Genomic DNA, 22616 nt, shown 5'->3' on the forward strand with positions numbered 1-22616 from the left:
TAACGCAAGTTCTGTCTTTATTTTATTTAACCGCCCCAATTTTAAAAAGATCTATCACCCACCATGGCTGCCAAGTATCCCGAGGATACGCCAGATTTATGTAAGAAATCCCATTTTTGATTTACCTGTTATTTTGCATTTTTTCTGTTTTATTATTTTTTATCTATCAATAAAAGCATTTCAATCGAGAATTCCATTGAGTATCCTAATTACTGTCCGATGTTATCATCTTTCTTTTACTTCATATCATCAACGCACTGCTACGTCGTAATTCAACGATACGCGCGGAGTGAAGGGGTAATAGAAATTATCAAGCGATGCAATAGAAGAAAGCTTTAGAAGTCTAAGAAGAAGTGGAGGGTTCAATGACCAAATCGATGCGCGTTCATGTTCTTTAGGCCTAGAACATGCCCTTAAAATAGGCATTTTAAAAGCATCCACTTATTCTAACGCAAGCCGTGGAAGCAATACCGAAATTTCAGATGCCATAAAGAAGAGTTCTCGGGAAAAGAAGAAGCTTCTAATGAAGAAAAACGGCTATTAATTATGACACAATCATTCGAAACGAAAGCCATCCTTACACCTTACCTTTGGAAACTTTTACATAATATAGAAAAAATTACTGAAAATGGTAATATCTTAGTTAATATCAGTAGAGGAGAACTAAATATGAACATGTAAATCCAAGATGGCCGCCAAGATGGCCGCCAAAACAACCCCCAAAATTTTTTGCAAAAACCAATTTTTGACCTTGGAAAAATAAAAAAACATATTTTAATTTTAACCCCATATTTGACCTTGAAGATGATCTTTGACCTCGACGCTCGAGCACTGTCCACCACCCCTAAGCCTCGGTCTATCACCCCAACAAGTTTGGACACGATCGGACAAGCTCGGACCGAGATATCGGCGGTAATGTTTGACCCCCCTGATTACTTCAACTTATTTACTTTTGGTGTCACTTTTTTCGTGTTTTCGTTTTTTAGCCATTTAAAATGCTAATTAGTTAATTGCGAGACGGGGAAACGAATTCGCGACCTTCGCTTTATAACCTTGACAAGTTTTGGCCCCACCCAAAATACTTTAAATATCTAATAAACGAGTCTAAACTTCAATTTTTTTACTTTTTGGAGATAAATAAATAATTACACAATATCCGCCCGAGATATAGCCACTTATATTTTACGTTAGAAGAAACCACCTATGGACTGTGAGAAGGATGATAAAATACGCGAAAAAGTAGATTAGTCCATAATTAAAAGGGATAATATAGCTAAATCCTAAACAAATTTGAAGAAATTAAAAAACTTCCTACTAACTCGTACCCAATAGGTCTTCGAGCAAAAAACGCGAAACTCGGATCAAATAGATCTTCGAGTAATAAACTAAATTAAAATTAAATAAAATAGCCAGAAATTCCAACGGTAGACCGGTTTCGTTCTAATTGGAACTCATCAGTACCGTGCGGGAAATCTGGCTGGCGACTGTCAAATCTAAAGGAGAAACTAAGCCTAAACATTTAAAATTTCAAAACGCGTTGCATATAGCAACGGAAAGCCGAAAAGGGGGGAGAGTGGTGGAGAATAGAATATACGATATAACTTATATTTTACCCCGGTCGTAAAAAATCTATTGCTTTTTGTCCCAGTTTATTAATATTTTGGTAAAGAATATTTTTTCACATACAACGAGACAACCCGAGGTGGTTCTCACTGATTTTGTTCAAAGCTGGGGAATAAAGTCCGAAATGTAACACGAAAACAATAAAGGGAAAATTACGCTTGGCTTCCGTTTTGTTATGGAAACCAAAAAATGCTTCTGACAACTTAAAAAGAAAAGTTCAACGTAAAATAACATGGGAAAATAACAATGTTTAATTATCTGACCGAGTAAAAAAATCCTATTTATTTTGAAAGAAATCTTGTTGGTATTTTGTTTAAAAAAGCAACCGGTTAATAATTTTGTGTGGAAATATAAATTTAGTTTGAGGTCGATGCGATCAATTGTTAATAAAAACTTATGCATAAGTGACTTTTTATCAGTATATTATTGATTAAAACAATACCAACTGTGCTTCCCTGTATGGTGTTTTTAGCATTTCGGTAAAAGATCTGTTTTCCACGACGATTATGGTTAATATATAGGCCATTATTCAACTCTATGAAAATTCGTTATTAACGAACGGAATTATTTATTATATAGAACAAAAAAACAAATAGTATTAACCGATTGCTTTTTTAAACAAAATACCAACAAATACCTAACTAGCGTTATATTTTGACCAACGTTTGAACAGCTCTAAAACCCAAAATGGGCTTAAGACAAAACCTTCGCAACCGGGTTTTATACAGTAAATTACCAAATTGTGTACAGGAACTGCACCGAGTGGCTATATTTTACTTAAATGAATTGTACGTCTTTCAAAACTTAATGATATTTTGTAGTTTAAATTGTTTTCTATCAAGCGAGGATAATTTCAGAAACAAAAGAAGGGCATTAGAAAACTCACGAATCGAGCCGAATCGTTACGTTTAAGGATAAAATTAGTTCACATTGTTCGTGAGGCGGTAATTTAGAACGTTTAATTGCTTTTTAGGTCTTCAACTTTTTGTAATGGCTCGAAATTGTGGGATCCTAAACATTTCAACCTTGGCAGTAATTTGAAGAACGTTTATAGTTTTAGAAAATGACGTCTTATCGGAGACGCTTCCTATCATTATATCGATTAACACAATTTTATGGGATTTTAATCAAAATATAAAAAAACAATATTTGAATTGTTCTAATATTATTGGAATTCACACAATATTATTCGAATATACAAATAAAAATTCAAATAACCCAATATAATTGGAATCTAATAAAAATATAAATATAATCAACGTTTTATTTACTTATCTTTATATCAATTTACACAATACTATTGGAATTTACTCAAAACTGTTTAAATGTTAACTAGAATATTTGAATCGACCTAGTATTATTTGAATTTATTCAATATTAATCAAATATACAAAATATTTTTATATTTAGCCAAGATACAAGAATTTACCTAAATGTATTCGAAATTTCCCAATTTAATACAAATTAAAGTAAAAAATATTTAAGTTAATTCAATAATATAAGAAGTTATCCTATATTATTTTAATTTGCCCAAATGTATTCAAATTTACTCGTTTAATATGAATTTGACATAATTTTTAATAACAATGATAATATCGAATTTATCACACAAAGAGATACATTAATATGCGCTTATTTGCAAAACGAAACAAGATTTCTTTCAAAATAAATAGGATTTTTATACTCGGTCAGATAATTAAACATTGTTATTTTCCCATGTTATTTTACGTTGAACTTTTCTTTTTAAGTTGTCAGAAGCATTTTTTGGTTTCCATAACAAAACGGAAGCCAAGCGTAATTTTCCCTTTATTGTTTTCGTGTTACATTTCGGACTTTATTCCCCAACTTTGAACAAAATCAGTGAGAACCACCTCGGGTTGTCTCGTTGTTTGTGAAAAAATATTCTTTACCAAAATATTAATAAACTGGGACAAAAAGCAATAGATTTTTTAATAAAACCAGTAAAACCTGGAAGATTTAGAAAATAGTCTATATTCCAAACATTATTTGAAATGTTTGATTGGCTCCATTTCCATCACTCTTACTCTCAGGTAAAAATGACAAGAAGTCAATTACGTTTCCTTAATAGTACAGCCCTTGGCTAGAATGCGCTTTGTTTTCTCCGGGGTAAATGTCACTTAGTCTTTCCTTGTTACGTTTAAAATATTTTACGAATTAAAGCATTTAAAGTTTGAAATAACCCTAATCATCTCGATAACGATTAATTCTTATACGTATTATTCAAACGGTTAATTCATAATCCATCTAAACATGATTTAGTAGAAAATATACTAATATTTTCGTATAAGTGTTAATTTTCTTGTTCTATAATAATCAGACAATTAGTATTTTAAAGCAGATCAAATAAATAAAAAGGTACTGTATACGAAAAATGTGTTACAATGCAAAAAATAGTAGCCCGAAACCACAAGAATTTTTTTAAATGTTTGCGTAATATTAGAAACGTTTGCCCCGAAGATAGATACAATATTTTATTTTTTTGCTTAAAATGTAAATGTTTCATTTCTTAATATTTTATATATTTTTTTAAATTTCGTGACGAAGATTTTGCGGTTTGATAAAATCTCATTACGAGATTAGCGGAGGTAAAATATTATTTAAAGGTTTTATTGCACTATTTTGGATATTTTTTCTTTATAATAAATATCATGAAAATTGTATATTTAATTTTTAAATACAATACAAAACTAAATTTATTAAAATTTTAAAAATGCAGTCGATACATTTAAGCGATCATACAAATTACTAAGAGAACAATTTAACTACCCGAAACAACTTTATTTTGTCTCATTTATAATATATTTTAAATCAATCGATTTTACGACTCACTTTACTGTCTGATAAGTTTTGCATTCTGTGAGGTTAATATGTTAATTTTTGAAAATCATGGTTTACTAACAAATTTTGTGGTTTAGTTTTTTTCAATTAATCTAGTTTATAACTAACAAGTGTTGCTTTTTTGAATAAAATTAATAACATATCTTTTTCCAAATTTTGTTTTTAACCAAAAATTCAAAATGAATAATACAATGTTATAAGATAATTTTGAACTCGGAACCTTAAATTAAATATACTTGTAAAATTGTTATTATTTTTTCGGAAAAATTGTCTTACATCCTTCTAGGTATTACACTTTAAAATTAAAAAACTCTGATATTCAAATTTAATAAAATACTTAATTAATGCACTAAGTTACGTTTAAAAGAACCTTTTGTAAACACGAATTCATCCAATTTTTAAACATAAATTCCAGATTAGATGATGTATGTATGATTGGTAAGACTCTTGTGAGAAAGATGAATTCTTATGGAACTTTATTCTGCTTTTAATACTGTAAAATACATTTCAAATATTAAAATATAAATAGAAAAATACTACTAAAATCCCTTTTTAAATTAACCATTATAAATTTAATCTTACAACATCCTTCAACTTGTTTCCTCGTTATCTTTATCTCATGTGTTTTAAATAGCGTATGGAATAAGCTAAGAATGTATTGAAATGGTGTATGTTAAAACGTCGTAGAACAAAGTGTAAAACATATGAAGAGAATAACATTGACGTTTCTGGTGTAGTCACGTAGGAAGAAAAATACTGCAACAATCTCTATACTCTACATTCAATACGTTAAAATATATTTCCGAAATGCCAATATAGGTAGAAAAATACTACATAGGCTTACGGTATTTCAAGTAATTTAACAATCACGATTTTCCTATTACAAATATTATTTCTTAATGAATTTTTGTAAGATTAGTCGAAAATGATATGTCAATTGTAATAAGCTTATAAATTTAGGAATAAACTTATATATTAAAGATAGTGTTGTAAATAGGAAAATTAAAATTAAAAACAATGTTTAATATATAAATATAGTTATAAAAATAAGACAAAAACCACTTATCTATATTTCAAATACGGTAAAATTCAATTTTTATACACAAATATAGTCAGAAAGATACTATAAAAACTCTTTAATCAACTTTAATACGATAAACTAACTTTCCAATGTGTAAATAAAGGTTGGAAAATACTCTACGTTCATTACGTTAGAATATATTTCAATGCGCAAATATAGGTGGAACCATAGTACAAAAACACTTTAATTTGGCGTTTAATACGTTAAAATACTTTTCCAATACGCAAATACATAGAAAATATTACAAAAACGTCTTAACTCTACTTTAAATCAGTTAAAATATATTTCAGATATCCTAATACCAAGAAAAAAATACTAGAAAAACATCTAAACTCTACTTTTAATGCAACAAAATACAATTCCGATATTCAAATATTTAAAAATACTTAATTAATGTACTAAGTTACGTTTAAAAGAACCTTTTGTAAACACGCTTTCTAGTTTTCTGCTCTCTTCCAACTATCTTGCAATATTTTCAATCCAATTATATCTGTTTTTATATCCTTAACTTTATTTCTCAGTAAAATTTCTCTCTGACTAGCTTCCTCTAGCTTAAATTTCCACTCTTCAATATGCTTTTCCACTTCTTCCAAATGCTTTCTTATTTCTTGCACATATAACCACGTCACATTTTACTCTTCCACTATTTTACTCGCTTCTTCAAATGTATTGTAATCCATACGGTTATAAGTAATTGAACATATTTCATATAAAAGTTCGGAAATGCTAAAATTTAGATCGTCTGAAAGAACCTTCTCTCTACTACGCAACAAGTGTTTTGTTAAAGTGAATCTAATTAATTGTAAACTCCCTTTAATATCATTAAGTGTCTTTATACCAAAGTAGTGCTTTAGCCAACATCACAAGCATTTTGTTTAAATAAATATCTCAAGAAATCGAACGCTTCGCATTCTTCACTTTATAACAAAGTGTCACTGCAATTGTTTTAATCAAAAATAAAACAAATACAAATTTGTTATACTAAAAAAATATCCGTACGCGTGAAGACAATATGGAATAAAGTCAAATATTTCATGTTATGTTTACGTAATTCTGATAAATGCAATAAAACATTAATCGGGTAAAATATGAATCCATAATTAAACCTAGCGGTGAAATTATGTAAAAATGTTATTAAATACAACACGGTTCAAATAAATATTTTATCCAATGGTTGACAAATTGAGGTTGTTTTAGAAAACTTGCTTTTCAAAGCAATAAACAGTAAATAAACATAAATAAATAAATAATAAATAAAATAAGACGTATGTATGTACCATGACAATTACCTTTTATTTATTATACTTTTAACTCGAAAAAATAGAAGTGTTATCTCTGTGATAGATAATATCTGGTGATTTACAATATCTGGCGATTCACACCCTATTAATAAATTTGGGTTTTACTGTAGTGTAGTCTAAACCTTTAAAAAGTTTAATCCTGAGCTCTACGGTACCACATTTCCGAAGAGAACACTAATATGATATCGGTTCTTTATTGTTAAGTTGTGTAATTTAAGAAATGAAATTATTAACACGAAAGAGTAATTTTATATTAATATTGAAAAGCATGTGTGAAATATTAATTGAATACGTTTTGCTATAAGAGGAAGAACTTTTGAGCCACCTGTCAGAGGTGTAATACGAAGAAATCAACCTACTCTTCAATCAACTAAAGTCTCCAGATTCTTTATAAGATTTAATTTACTTTTTTATCAATTTTAATTTAATATTTTTATCTCTACCAGTATTTTTTTAATCTTTGCAAACATAAAAATCGGAATATTTAATTTTTAAATACAAACAAATCAAATCAGACGCACATTATAAATTAAACAGAATTAATAATGGCACGTTAATTAAGGTTTAAAATTAAAAAAATAATCGATTTAAATATCCTCTTTTTTTAAGGAAAATGCTTCTGCAATTAATATTTTTATTTTGAATTCTATGTACTTAACAGTTGAATTGTCTTTGTGATTGTGAATATGATAACTGGTCTGCTGTTTAAACTGAAATCCTTAAATAAAACGGTTATATGATACAGGTTGTAGAACATGTCGTCTAATTAGTAAATAATAATTTAAGCTAAATTGTTCGAAATCTGATACCTTGGATTGAAAACAGAATATAATTTGTGTTAATTAATGTTTAGTTTTTATCTTTTTATTAGAATAACAAAATCTTAGACCGTTGCGCCCGTACGTTCGAAAAAGCACACAAGTTCAACAAGTGACGTTGCCTAAGAAAATTCACTTTATTCTAGTGAGACATTCCAAATCTGGCTATTTTTTAATAATGATTCTTATTTATTTTATCTTAAATTATAATAAAAGCTTTTACAGATAATTGATTTATAGAAACTACGCTTACAATATAAAATACAAAAATGATACTGTTTTTATTTATTTTTACGTTTTTAATAATTAAATTTAAAAACATGTTGTTTATATTCCAAAACCAAAGCCATTCCATTATTAGGAATGATGCTGTTGTTCAAATGTAATGTGTAGGGGGAATTCAGCATAAAAACCGTTCTTTTAACTACGTAAACACATTACAACAGCATAAAATCAAATAATTTGTTAGTTAATATTTATCATTATATTCATTTAATTATACTAATTAACAATTACAAGTTTTAGCCCGAATTTCAAACCTGATACCTAATTTCGTAGTAAAGAAATATCTTCTACGAATTAAGGTAAATATAACTATATTTAATTGTATCCTTATAATATTTATATTTTTTTAATGTTCTATTTTTACAACCTTTAATTTTTTTCATATTACTAATTATCTCTTAATTAAATAGGCTGTTTTGTACATATATTGTGATTGTTTTATTTTTAAAATGCTTATTAATTGTATAATTTAATTTGCAATTGTTTAAAAAATAATTTTATTGGTGTAAATTTTTTATCTTATTTATTTATTGCACTTTCCTGGTAACCAATACTATTATTGTTATTACTATTATTATTAATGGTTGTTTATAAACGATTGTATCTACAATAAGTAAATTGTTAATAAGCTTTGTTTTTAAAACAATTCATTTTTATTTACAATTTTTTCAAATTAGATGATTTATTAATTGATATTTTATTAATATCTAGCGTTTGTTTGTAAAAACCAGTTTTTTCTTCTCACTGGCTCTGTTGAATGTCTCCTGGCGAAACGTGATCTGTGTTTATAATTTTATCGTTTTACCGCGGAGATGTGTTACAATGTAGGTGACAAGATAAGGGTAAAATCGATTTTTATAAACATTTTTGCGTTTGAAAGTGATATCGTTAGTAAATTGTTGAAAAATCCAAACTAGTTTTACAAGGTTGTAATGAGTGGATAAACTCTACACGTGACAATAATTAAGTGGTGGTTATCAAATCGGTTTAACAAGGTTACAATGTTGAACTAGATCTATCCTAGAGGTAATTATAATTTATGAATTTAAAGATATAGCTCACAATCCGGCAGAATTTCATGGAGCGTGCTTCTGGTAACGCTGTTCAACAGAAAGTTAAAATTATAAATCAAATAAAGTAAGTAATATTTAATTTAACAATAATTAAAATTATTAAACTTAATTTTGTTTTAATTTAGCCACCAATAAATAACCGTTCGTTTACTGTATATAGTCAGAGAAAATTCTATCTACGTGTTAAGGTATTAACAATTTTGCTATTTTTAATTTAAAAGAAAGTTAATTATTATTTTTTTATTTTAAATAAATTGTTTTTGGAATTTTTATTGATTACGTATCTTAAACCGTTTTCCATTGTATCTTCAAAAAATGTAAGAATTACTTTATATTGATAATGTAATACGGTTTTATTGCAGGTGAATAAAATTATTCATTTGAATCGCTAAAACAAAAAAAACATTGAATCTTTAAAAGTAAATAGACTGAATTTTTTATAATATATTAGCGTTTAAATCTCTGTCGGATATCGCAAAATCAAGCACATTGTAATGTTTTGTTTTAAAATGTTTATTAATTGTGTATTGATTGTTTTTGATTGTTTATTATGTAATTAATTTATTATTTTAAAAAAAATGTTTTATTTGGTTATGATACTTTAGAATGTTTTCATTTACTATTGAAAACTATTTGGGGGAAGATTGTACTTTTGTATTGTAAATGTAAAAACAGTGTATCTCCAAAATAAAAATAAATTTTATTTTATTTCGTCCGGGGTAAAAAATAAGTGGCTATATCTCGGGCGGATATTGTGTAATTATTTATTTATCTTTAAAAAGTAAAAAAAAATGAAGTTTAGACTCGTTTATTAGATATTTAAAGTATTTTGGGTGGGGCCAAAACTTGTCAAGGTTATAAAGCGAAGGTCGCGAATTCGTTTCCCCATCTCGCAATTAACTAATTAGCATTTTAAATGGCTAAAAAACGAAAAAACGAAAAGTGACACCAAAAGTAAATAAGTTGAAGTAATCAGGGGGGTCAAACATTACCGCCGATATCTCGGTCCGAGCTTTTCCGATCGTGTCCAAACTTGTTGGGGTGATAGACCGAGGCTTAGGGGTTGTGGACAGTGCTCGAGCGTCGAGGTCAAAGATCATCTTCAAGGTCAAATTTAGGGTTAAAATTAAAATATGTTTTTTTACTTTTCCAAGGTCAAAAATTGGTTTTTGGAAAAAATTTTGGGGTTGTTTTGGCGGCCATCTTGGCGGCCATCTTGGCGGCCATCTTGGATTTACATGTTCATATTTAGTTATCCTCTACTAATATCTAGTAACAGGTACCTTAAATTTTTTTAAATATTTTCCAATTCCAGATACTTATTATCCAACTATAAGAAACTGTACGATTGCATTAATTGGAGGGTACATCGTAAAAGTAGCAGAGGAGCATTCGGGCTGTTACGACTGTTTGGAAAAACTTAATCAACCAGCTTCAAATTCGCCTATGCTGAAATTAATTAAAGAGCAGGACAATGGAGGGCTTAAGTATCCCCGCAAGCTTTTAATTTCACTCCTGGTTGTCGTAACAGACTTTGCTGAAGCTTCTATAAAGATATAGATAGAAAAATCTAGGATATGGTCCAACTTACAGAAGATATAATTGGCAGTTATCAGAGCTACCATACTATATAACTAACGTTATAGTGGTAAAATAAATTAAATAATTACCAATTTTGGCTGTAATTCTTTTAAAAGAACACCAAAAGAATAATCAATTCTAGTGGCTCTACTTGGTGAAACCACGCATCTTCTGCAGGACCGCACTGCGGTCACCGCAGGATGCGGATTTTATTAGCAGACGATATTAAATTCTTCAGGATTGAAATCTATTGAAAAATAAGTTAACATAATTTGTTAATTTCTTTGTTATTTCCAATTAATATTTGCCTTATCTATAATTGTAATACCTTTTATAATAAATTTATTAAATCATGCTACCAGCGAAAATATATAAAGAGTTTTTATGGGGAAAACAGAATACAGGCTTAGAAAAGCTAGAGAGAAGTTGGACAGTAATAAAAGCAACGCTGTTGAAAATATTCACCCAGATTGTCAAGAAACTGTCAATTCCAGAGATATAGAAACAATCGTCACTTCTAAACGACCAAAACTTGACGAAGATACATGATCTGTTTCATCTTCAGTTCATTCAGAAGAATGCCCATGTATATCAAAAACGCCGCAAACTGATTTTGATTGAAGTGACAATATCAGTACTTCATATAATTTTGCCTGGCAAGAATCCTAAGAACCTGCTTGTGACATCATTTGTGAACTCTTTCCTCACTATGTTTTTATATGCAAATTTAGTATTTCTTCAAGTATATTTAATTTTAGGTTGAAAATTTTAACTATTTGCGTAAAATCAACTTTAGGGATTCTAAGCTAATATGGTGTAGAAATATAAATTTGTGTTTTTAGTTTAGGTATTGTTAGGTAAAGTGTAAACTGATTTGAATCATTTTTATGATTATAATACATCTAAAAGTACAGCTCTTTTATGGTTCGAGTTGTTAGATTTGCTATTTATAATGTCAGCTCATATCAAAAATTCACGACTCGAATAAGCGAGAGTCACTTTAACTGAATATTTTTTTTAGTTTGTGAAAAATCACATGTCTGTGAACTCTTTCTGCCTTTGGTTGTTTATTTAAAAATAATTTTTCTTAAAATATATAAAATTTTAGTTTGTAAATTTTAACTTTTTTGTGAATAATCAATTTTATTTAAGGATTCTAATCTAATGGTGTAGAAATGTAAAATTGGGTTTTTAGTTTAGGTATTGTTAGGTAAAGTGTAAACGGTTATGAATATGACACATTAATAAGTACAGCTAGTTTTTTAACGTTTGAGTTGTTAGATTTGCTTTTAAATTGTCAGCTAGGGTATATCTAGAGTACACGAAATATATTAGTATTAATCAGTACAACTGAAATTACAAGATTAGTTTTTTTAATATTTAAACTTATAATATAATATTTTACTATTATTTAATTTTTTTAATTTCAAGGGAATGGATTTGGTTAATGTTGAGGAAGATTCTGAGGTTGAAAATGGTGTAAGTCATGTTGAAAAACTTGTAGGTTACTTTTATTGTAATTTTGTTTTAAAATGTAATCGCATATAGCCCTAGCTATGGGACTTAATTAACATACTTTTAATATCAGGATGATGACCTCTACCAAGGATCAGCAATTACTTTGAAACAGAGTTTATTGTTAACCATGGGATATATTATTCGTTACAAGCAAAGTAAAGAAGCCACAACATCATTACTGATATTAATGTCTTTGCATTTGCCAGAAACCTCGAGGCTGCCACATTCGCTTTTTTTGTTCTATAAACATTTTGAAAATTCAAAGGCACAATTTGTTTGCCACGCTTATTGTAGAATTTGCAAAGCGTACATAGGTACCGAGATTAGGAAATGCAACCATTGCAAAACTTTTGTATCAGTTGAGGAGTCTTTGAGAAAGGGAAATTACTTAATTGTATTTTCGATTGAGCAGCAAATTATTTCATTTGCTAGAAAATAGAAACATGGACTGTCAAAATACAAATAGCAACAAAATATCCCTCTGCATGAGAGAAGGTATTCAATATAAGAAACCTCCAATGCGTGATGGTGACATGTCAGTTACTTGGAACACTGATGGCGTACCTGTTTTTAACTCATCTGGTTATAATATTTGGCCTTTACTATATGTGGTAAATGAACTAAACTGTTCTAAAGAGAAGACCGTACAACTTTCTTCCCTTTGGTTTGGTGAAGAGAAGCCAGAAATGAATACATTTCTGAAACCATTTGTTGATGAAATGAATCATCTATCAAGTATGGGTCTTCAATTTCATAAAAATGAAGAATTAATCCAAGTGAAAGTGTTTCCAGGACCATGTACGTGCGATACCGTAGCTAGATGTACCCTACAGAAGATTAATCAGTTTAATGGTGCGTTTGGTTGTGGATTCTGCTTAAATGAAGGTAAAACTGTAAACAAAGGACAAGGACATTGTCGTGTTTATGAATTTGAAGAAAGTTCAAGCAGATCTCGAGATAGTATTCAAATGAATCGAGATGCCGAATTAGCTGTTTTGTCAGGGAAACCTGTAAATGGTGTTAAAGGTTTCAGTATCTTAATGCTTTGTCATATTTTAACATAATTGATGAATTCGTAGTAGATTATATGCATTCTGTGTGCCAAGGTGTAGTTCGAGCAACGACGTTCTTGTGGTTTGATACTTCAAACCATAACGAGGTTTATTATTTGGGTAAGTCTATCAAGGCAATAGATGAGAAGTTGCTACCGATCAAGCCGCCAGATGAGATAACCAGAGCACCGAGGTCAATTAGGGATAGGAAGCAATGGAAAGCGAACGAGTTTCGGTCATGGTTGTTGTACTACTCTGCGGTAGTGCTAAAAGGCCACTTAGATGAAAAGTATTGTCAACACTGGCTAAAGTTAGTTCTTGGAGTGACTTTGCTACTATCACCTACCCAAATTTCAGAAGCCACAATAAATGAGGCCGCGGAGCATTTAAACCTATTTGTAAAGAAATATCAGAAATTATACGGAATTGGAAACTGCTCTTATAACGTGCATTTGTTATTACATCTCCATGAAACAGTTAGAAATTGGGGATCCGTTATGGTCAGTATCATGTTTCCAATTTGAGAACACGAATGGCAAGCTTCTAAATCTTATTCATGGAACTCAAAATATTCAAATACAAATTGCGGATAAACTATCAATTATGGGGGAAATGTCACGCCTCTCAAAATATTCATTCTTAAATGAAAAAATAAAGGGTGAATAATATTTTCATGAGCTTCTTCGAGGATATCCTCTACTAAAAAGAGTGAGTGTGATCAGTGACCAAACATATATTTAGGGTGTACCAAAGTGGGTTTCGTTAAATAAATTTGAAAAATCAGCACTTCAGCGTCTTGTATCTAATTGAAAATTTAAAAGTCACTAACGCTCGTAAGTTTAAGAAAATGAGAGTCAGTGGATTTACATATTCAAGCAAGGAAAGTTCGAAAAGAAGTAATTGATGGTAGTTTAGGATTGATAGAAGATTTTTTTCTCTATAACAGATTGCTCTTGTGCGGTGAAATGCTCTTGCTTGACAAATATTTTTATTACTATGATACCTTTAAAGGAATGTTGTGATAGATCTTTGCGTAGGAAAATTGTAGTTTTGACAAAACCCAAGAATAAAATTAAAGCATATCCAGTCACATTCATAAAAAATAAAATTATTATTCTTGATATGTTACATTTTGATGTGGCTAATTTTGTTAACACCATTGAAAGCGACTGATGTTGTGTCTTTTGATTTTTTGATAGTTTAATAAATAGTTCTCTGCTTAATTGCAATTTTTGTTTCTTCTTCCATAGAATTATTGGTGTTTTCTACATAATTTATATAGAAAAATATATATGTATTTATACCTTAAGTTATTTTTATTCTATAGAAAGTTAATATATAAGATATATAATTTATGTAGAAAATCTTTAGAAATTCCATAGAAACAATTCTATAAAATTTGTATAGAAATTATTAATTAAAAATATTTTATTTTCTATATAAAATTTTTATGGAAAAGTCTATAGTGTATAGAAAACCCGAGACCTGTCATTAGGCTCTATTAGATTTTAAAGAAAATTTATAGAAAATATTTGTAAGGGAACACTCCAGTACTTCCTACGTAGAGTGAAAATATTTTCCCTCATTTTAGTCAACCACTAAAATGTCACTGTTCCCAAAATTTAGAGCTTATAAAACTAGTACTCGAAAAATATTTAAGGCCTCTTTGTATAATCACGCACGTGATGCCTCAGATGTCCCTGAAATTAGAAAAACTCTTAATTAAAAACTATTGTCCAGAAAGGTTTTAAAGGTGTAAATCCGTTGTTTAAAAATAAGAAAAATAAACCAGTGTTTATTCTTATAAATGAGGGATAAAAGAAACTTCGTTACATCTGCACATTTATTAAAAACTGACATATACGATGATGTATATCATTGTATATAATTATAATATATATATAATTATATATACATGTAATAATATATATTTGTAATTATATAGATATAATTATATCTATATATGTATATATAATATATAATGTGCAAATTTAACTAAGTTTCTTTTCACCATCATTCCCTTACAAAAAATTTCTATAAGGTATTTTATAGAGTTGATCTATAAAAATTTCATAGAGTAGTCTTAAGCTATTTCTATAAAATGTTTATGGAATGTGGCTATAGAATGTTTGTGGAAAATGGGTCATTTTTCTAAAATGTTTTTTTAGAATTTCTTTAGAAACTTACTTATGATTTTAAAGATCAAAGTAAGTTATTTCTATAAACATTTTAAGGGTTTTCTATAAACATTTTAAAGGTTTTCTATAAACATTTTAAGGGTTTTTTAGTTTTATATTAGTGGCTTCTATAAGAATTTTAAAGAATACTTCTTTTTAAAAAGTGGAGTTTCTATTAAGATACTAAATGGTTTCTTAAGAAGCATCGTAATTCTTTAAATACATTAGCTATAAAGAAGTTCAGGTCAAAATTATACTTAAATATATAATTAAAATACAATCATTTCTCAAATTATTGTTTTAATGTCCTTAAGCGAGAATGATAACAAATTTAGTCGTCTTTAAACAAGAATTATGACCAAATTAATCGTCGTTAAACGAGAATGATGACATGTGTTTAGCGTTACACTCCTTAATTTTGTTTGATAGAGTTTCCATTACTCCTCTTCTCGTTGCTGAGGGGTATCTTTTCATAGTGTATCCTAAATAAAAAGTTAATTTTAAAGAATCTCAAAATAAGTAGTGTACAGTAAGTTTAGTCTAACTGTGACCAAGCAGGTATCAACACCCAAGTTGCTAACGTTCACGCAAAACCCAAACAAAAATGTTAAATGCATACCAATAATTGCATCTGTTTTGATACGATCTAGCGCAGGCTTTGGTGATTTCGCTTTATGAGCGTTACTCGATCGGCCAGTAAGTGATTTTCCAATTAGTTCCTCCATTGTAAACAAGTGTGTTAGGAGTGATCTAGCTAGCACAGTTGGTCCAGTTGATGTTCTTAGCATCATACCTAAAACACTTCGATCTACATTTACAAGATGTCCAATGGAAACCATAGCCTATAAAAAATTTACTAAATTTAATTAAAAATTAAATTTAAGAAACAAAATATCTTACATTTTGACCTTCATCTGTTAATGCATTTGAAGTTTTAGAGTGAGATGGTCGTCCAATTTGTGTCACATGAATGTTGCTCTCATCCAAACAACTGGACCTTCCTAAGGCAGAAACTGATTCAAAATTACTGTGTTGTCTGATTGAATCAATGCAAGATCTCAATTCTGATAGCAGAGACTTAGACTCTACATTAAAAACAAAATTAAAAATACATTTTAAGGTTTCGGTAAATTTTCATAGTTACCTTTGTGATCAGAAATTTCTTCTAAATTCTTATAATTTTCTCTCTTTAACAACCTGTATTTGGTTTTCAACTCCTTATATTTGTCGCATTTGCACGGATTTGATCTGGAATTTGTGGCCTCAGTTTATATTTCCTGCATCAAAGTGGCTTGTTGGTTTTCTCTTAACTGTTTCTTCTACAAAATTTCGAACCAACTTAATATTTCCAATTTTAAAACGTTATTTGATATACCAATTACCTCATTTTTGTTGCTAGCTGAATTGTTACTTGAGATTTCAGTTCTTTTTATTTCCATTTCCGCCTGTTTTCCTAAAATTAAAATTAATTAAGTAAATGCAACCAAATTTTAGAGAGGTGATTAACCTTATTTTAAAATGTATTTTAATTCAATATAATACCCTGCATTCTGAACCACTTCAAAATTTGCTGAATTACATATAAACATAAACAATAAATTTTCTATGATTTCATAAATTAAATTATTATAAATCCTTGCAGTTTGAATCACCTTTAAATACTAATTTGGACTTAAAGCATAAGAACCATTAAGTTTCCTCTAGCTTTAACATTGCTTAAAAAACTTGCCAAAGACAAGCAACTTAAAAAATCCAAATGTGATTAAGCCCTTCTAAATAAGTGTTTAATAATATTAATTAAATCATAAATTTATGTTCTGATACATTGATCTTAATGTGAAGCAGTAAAAAAACTATTGTTTTCTCTAACATAAGATTAGAGGATGTACAAGTTATTATGGCCAACTTACCATAAGCAAGCAAAGTGCCAGCAGCTGCAGGTTCTCCATTTTTCCAGTGAAAATCTAATTCTTTTCCAATGAATTTTTTTGGGTCTTAAGAGATTTTTTTTTCAAATCAGAATTATGTTTTAGACTTTCTTCTAGGCTTAAAACATCCCACATATCAGAATCGCTCCATTTCAATACAAAGAAAAGCCTCCTCCCGGACCCTTTAGACATTTTGCCTAGTTAAGATAATTAAATCTGATATTAAAAACGTATATTTAAGAATTAAAAATTCTAAAATAACTTGCGAATACAATTTAGCTTACCAAATTAAATGATCGAAAACGGTCTTAGGAATTGCCTTGAATTTAAAAATAGAATGCGTTTAAAAAGCTCGGAGCACTGGGCACCGACGACGAAAGTAAAATGGCCAGATCACAAAGAGACGGTTGACCAACATACACTAGAGATTTATATACCCCCCGTACCGCACACCGGGGACGGCTGACCAACAATAAAAATTCCTATTCAACAGCGTGGGCGCGCGGCAATAGGTAGCTCAGCTGCAGCAGCTGTAAAAACGTCCCGAGCGCGAGGCTGCCAGCTACTAAAACACCACTCGAGTAGGAACTAGGAAGAGCACCAAGGTTCGTAGAGAAAAATACACAACGTACGCCTTTTGAAATTAAATATTGTTTTTACAAATTTTATGTTAAAAATTAATATTTTTCACAGTTTAAATTTAGAATAAAAAATAATTAACCTAATTTGAATTCGGTATTAAACAACAAAATAATTTCTGACGTTGTTAATAATAATAGCGCTGCCTTCATCCACGCGAGCTGGCCGTCAGCTCCCTAGACTAACTATTACTGTTAAGTGTTAACCCCAGCAAGTTTATTTTACTATCTCCTTTGTTTTCAACTGATATGTGGTAAAGTATTAACTCGTGTTATCAGGGCACAATAAGTGTAAACTTTCGAGTATCTGTATTATTATTATTATTATTTTATGGTACATCTGGCAGCGCTGCTTTTGTCCTGTACCTCCAGCTGATCGAACCCATGTGCTTTTTTTTAAGCAGACGTCGTTAATTTCGCTGCAGTTGTTCAGTGATATTAGACGAAATAGTTTTGAATTTGAAATGGGAAAATGTGCCAACGCAAAGAAAGGATTATGGAAACTTGAAAATTACAATGGTGTCTTAAAAATACCAAGAAAGACAGAATATAGAATTAGAAATGCCAAAAACAAAAGATGTCATAACTTCAGTTTTGAACCTGATCCTAATGTTCAAAATGAACATTCCAGTCCATCTGCATCTTACCTAGCAACAAATAATAATCCCATAAATAGAATGTCGCCACGTACAAGTATATTTTCAAGTTCAACATCTTCATTAAATTCTATCGAAGGTATAAAACACTATAATAACAACTTACCATTATCATTTTTAATACCACTTGATTTTACTAATAGGTATTATTAACGAATTGCCAAATGAGCATAGTTCTTGCGAACCAACTTTATCCCGCTCAACTTCTGCCACTTCTATTTCATCATTAATGAATAACGAAGAAGTCCAGCAAAATGAATTTGAGGGTCAAACTAATAATTGTGGTCCTGATGAAAATTATGAAACTAATAATGTAAGTCTATAGTCTACGGTTTTAGTCTACCATGATAGGGGCATTGTAGAATAAAATGGGTAAGATTTTTTATTAATATATAAGAATTTAATTTTCGTAGGATGGATCAAGCACCAATCCTTCCAATACAGTTGATGGAGATGCGTTAGTTGATGATGACGATGGTATTCCGGATACACTAGTAAGTAAAGTGTATTGTATTAAGTAGCTATAGTAGAATGGCAGTAAGACGTTATCACCCATGCTTTTTCCTATAGATAAAAAAGCGCGATTTATTATAAAATTGTTAATGGTCATGGCTATAACTACTTGTCGTTTTGTGAAAAGACAACTAGTAAAACATAACATAGGTCTATTAAATAACAAATTTGGAGATCTTGGCTCAATAAACTAAAAATAGAAAATGAAATAAAACAGGTATAATACATCAAATTACATGTAATACCAATTCCATTGAAATACAAAACCGAGATAGGGGCCTGGAAAATCATCTGAATTAAAATTATAATTATATAATGGGGGGAGGTGCAAAATATTAGCCAGAGAGGAAACATTTATTTATTATTAAGAATATATTTGAGCTTTAGTAACAATAATGAGTGATTAAAGTTAATTATAAACCTGAATATTTTAGTTTTTTACTAAGCAAATAATTATATTTTAGGAAGAAGAACTGTACGCTGGTTCAACTTTAACGTTGAAACAAAGTCTGTTATTGACTATGGCACATGTCATTCGATACCAAGAAAGCAAGGAAGCCACAGCTTCACTACTAAAGCTTCTAATGTTTCATATGCCATGCAATACACAATTACCACAATCGTTATATCTGTTTTATAGATATTTTGAACACGCTAAGTCTCAGTACCGTTTTCATATGTATTGTGCTAAATGAAGGGGTTATATTGGTATAACAGAGAAACAATGCACATTTTGCCAATGTCTGGTGTCTTATGAGAGGGCTCTTGAAAAGGGCAATTATTTTCTGGTTTTTGAAATTGAAGACCAAATTAAAGCTCTGTTAGAGAAAGAAGAAGCTATGAAAGAAATAAATGGAAAGCCACAATCTAAATTTCATGGATTGAAAGATGGAAATTGCTACAAATGTCTACCAATAGGAAAAGATGATCTCTCAGTTACGTGGAATAGAGATGGGGTACCGGTATTTCATTCATCAGACTTCAGTATCTGGCCATTACTTTATGTAGTTAATGAGCTTAAAATTTCCGGGCAAAAAGCTGACGTTCAGTTGGGAGCTTTGTGGTTTGGAACTGGTAAACCAGATATGAATTGTTTTTTAAAACCTTTCATTGACCAAATCAATAAACTGTCGTCAGAGGGTTTCCAATACAGTCACTCAGGCCGAGAGAAAAATGTTAAAGTATTTCCAGGACCACTAACGTGCGATTCAGTGGCACGTTGTAAATTGCAATGCATAAATCAGTTTAACGGAGCGAATGGGTGTAATTGGTGTCTAAATGAAGGGAGAACAGTCTTGAGAGGTGAAGGTCATACCAGAATTTATGAAGCTGGAGAATTTCCAAAACGAGACGTAGCTCAGATGAAACAAGATGCCAGAACCGCTCTGCAACATAAAATTTTGTTTCTTCTTAACTATTTTGATATAGTAAATGGATTTGTAGTTGACTATATGCACTCTGTGTGCCAAGGTGTGGTTAAAGCAACCTCTTGTATGTGGTTCGACTCGTCTAGTCATCAACATGAATATTATCTTGGAAGGAAAATTGGTGAAATAGACAGTCTATTGTTATCACTAAAACCTACAGATGAGGTCACGAGAACACCGAGAACATTGAAAGATAGAAAACAATGGAAGGCCAATGAATGGCGTTCGTGGTTATTATTTTATTCACCAGTAATTTTAAAGAAATATCTTCCTGGAAGGTTTTATAATCACTGGTTATATTTAGTATTGGGTGTAAAAATTTTGCTTTCAACTAAAGTGCCACCGGAAATGATTTTAGAAGCTGTTAATTATTTGAAATTATTTGTAGAAAATTATTCTTTATTATATGGTAATGATACCATGTCTTACAATGTATATTTGCTTCTTCATTTGCCAGAAACTGTAACAAATTGGGGACCTTTATGGGCCACATCGTGTTTTCAATTTGAAAACATGAATGGTAAACTTATGAAATTGTTTAATGGAACTCAGAAAGTACCGCACCAAATAGCGAAAAAAAATTCCATTTTAAGTAAAATCTCCGGAATTTCGGATAATGCGTTTTCAGATTCTGCGTCAGATATTCAAGATTATTTTTTTGATTTACTTAGGGGATACCCTTTGCTAAAGCGTATTAGTAGATTAAATGATTCAAGTTTTTTGCATGGGTTACCAAAACATTGTTCTTTAACTCACGCTGAAAAATTAGCCATTCAACCATATATTAATGTAGATAACTCTGCACTTTTATATTCAGTTTATGAATTTCAAAAACTAACGACTTCTGGACAAACTATTTGCGCGCATGAAGTAGCAAAAAGGTGTAACCCAGGCATCAAAACAAAAGACGGTTCCTTTGGAATAATTCAAGGTTTATATTTGTTAAAAGATAACATTTGCCAATGTGTTACAATCAGTTGCCTTTGTATTTGTAGTTATTTTGCTATTGTGAAAGAGTTAAGAGAATACCATCAATCGCAAATAAAAAATCAAATAGCTTCTAAATGCAAACTTACAGGAAAAATTGTAGCTTACCCAATTTCAGATATTGAAGAAAAAGTTTTAATTTTTGGCACTAATAATCCACATTTTAATGATTATATATGTAATTAAAATGCCAAACATTTTTGAAAGTGATTAGAATTGATGTTTAGCGATTTAGAAAAAGTATTGAATAAAAGTATTTTACACACTTTAATATCGTTAAGTATTCCCCCCCCCCCTAAACCAAACAATTCGATTTCTAAAGAGTTTTAATTGTGAGGTTAAAAGAAACTTCGTTTTATTTATCATCTTTTATTAAATATGCAAATATAACGAATTTTCTTTTAACATCATAACGTATATTGCATTGGCGTTGCGTGCATTTCTGCCACCCGGGGCCGACCCATGGAAATCCATAAATTTGCCGCCCCTATTATTTTCCTAGTTAAACCCTACATCTAAGCCGCCCGGGGCCATGGCCCCCTTTGCACCCACTCCTCTACGCCACTGGCATATTGCACTTATAAATCACCTAAGCCTTAAAGAGTTTGAATAGAAATAATTTTAAATAGATTCTAAAGAATGGTTTGTAGAATTGATTCTTGGTTTTCCTATCATTTTCGCTATAGAAGACTCTATAGGTTATAGAACCCCTTTTGCACTCTATCACTCTCTATACGATTTTATAGAGGTTTTAAAGAATATTTTTTTACGGGTTCATATTAACTAGCACATTGGACTCAAATCAACTAAGTTTAGTATTTATTCAATTACTATATTCTGATTTATATTAGCCGATTTATTACGTTGTGTAAATTTTAAATTTTCACTTGCATTCTTAACAAAAAATTATCATTTGTGCATGCCCCCTTGGATTTTGAAACCTATCAATTTTAAATAAATAGATGGTCCCTTAAATTTGGCTAGTGAAGAGAGCCATCTCACGTCAAGTTACCGAAAAAAAACAAGAAGTTGCATTTCTTAAAGTCTCCCCTCTCTCACAGTGCGTGCACGGGCCTTGATTAACGTAGGCAGCGCTTTT

General features: G+C 30.0%; 2 protein-coding genes across 2 annotated transcripts in view; both read right to left on the reverse strand.

The window, feature by feature from the left end:
- The window catches only part of LOC149939343 (multidrug resistance-associated protein 1-like), a 41788-nt gene that overhangs the window by 16576 nt on the left and 2596 nt on the right, over nt 1–22616 (reverse strand). The window lies entirely within an intron of this gene.
- Nucleotides 15687–16679, reverse strand: LOC149939344 (uncharacterized). Its single transcript, XM_090179958.1, has 4 exons — nt 16513–16679; nt 16269–16453; nt 15988–16210; nt 15687–15850 (listed from the first exon to the last, which is right to left on the reverse strand). The coding sequence occupies exons 3-4, from the start codon at nt 16205–16207 to the stop codon at nt 15732–15734; spliced, it is 339 nt and encodes a 112-aa protein (XP_090036084.1). The 5' UTR covers nt 16208–16210; nt 16269–16453; nt 16513–16679; the 3' UTR covers nt 15687–15731.

Source organism: Leiobunum rupestre, chromosome 6, assembly GCF_980474605.1.
Source record: "Leiobunum rupestre chromosome 6, qqLeiRupe1.1.hap1, whole genome shotgun sequence".
In the NCBI taxonomy this organism is placed as follows: Eukaryota; Metazoa; Arthropoda; class Arachnida; order Opiliones; family Sclerosomatidae; genus Leiobunum; species Leiobunum rupestre.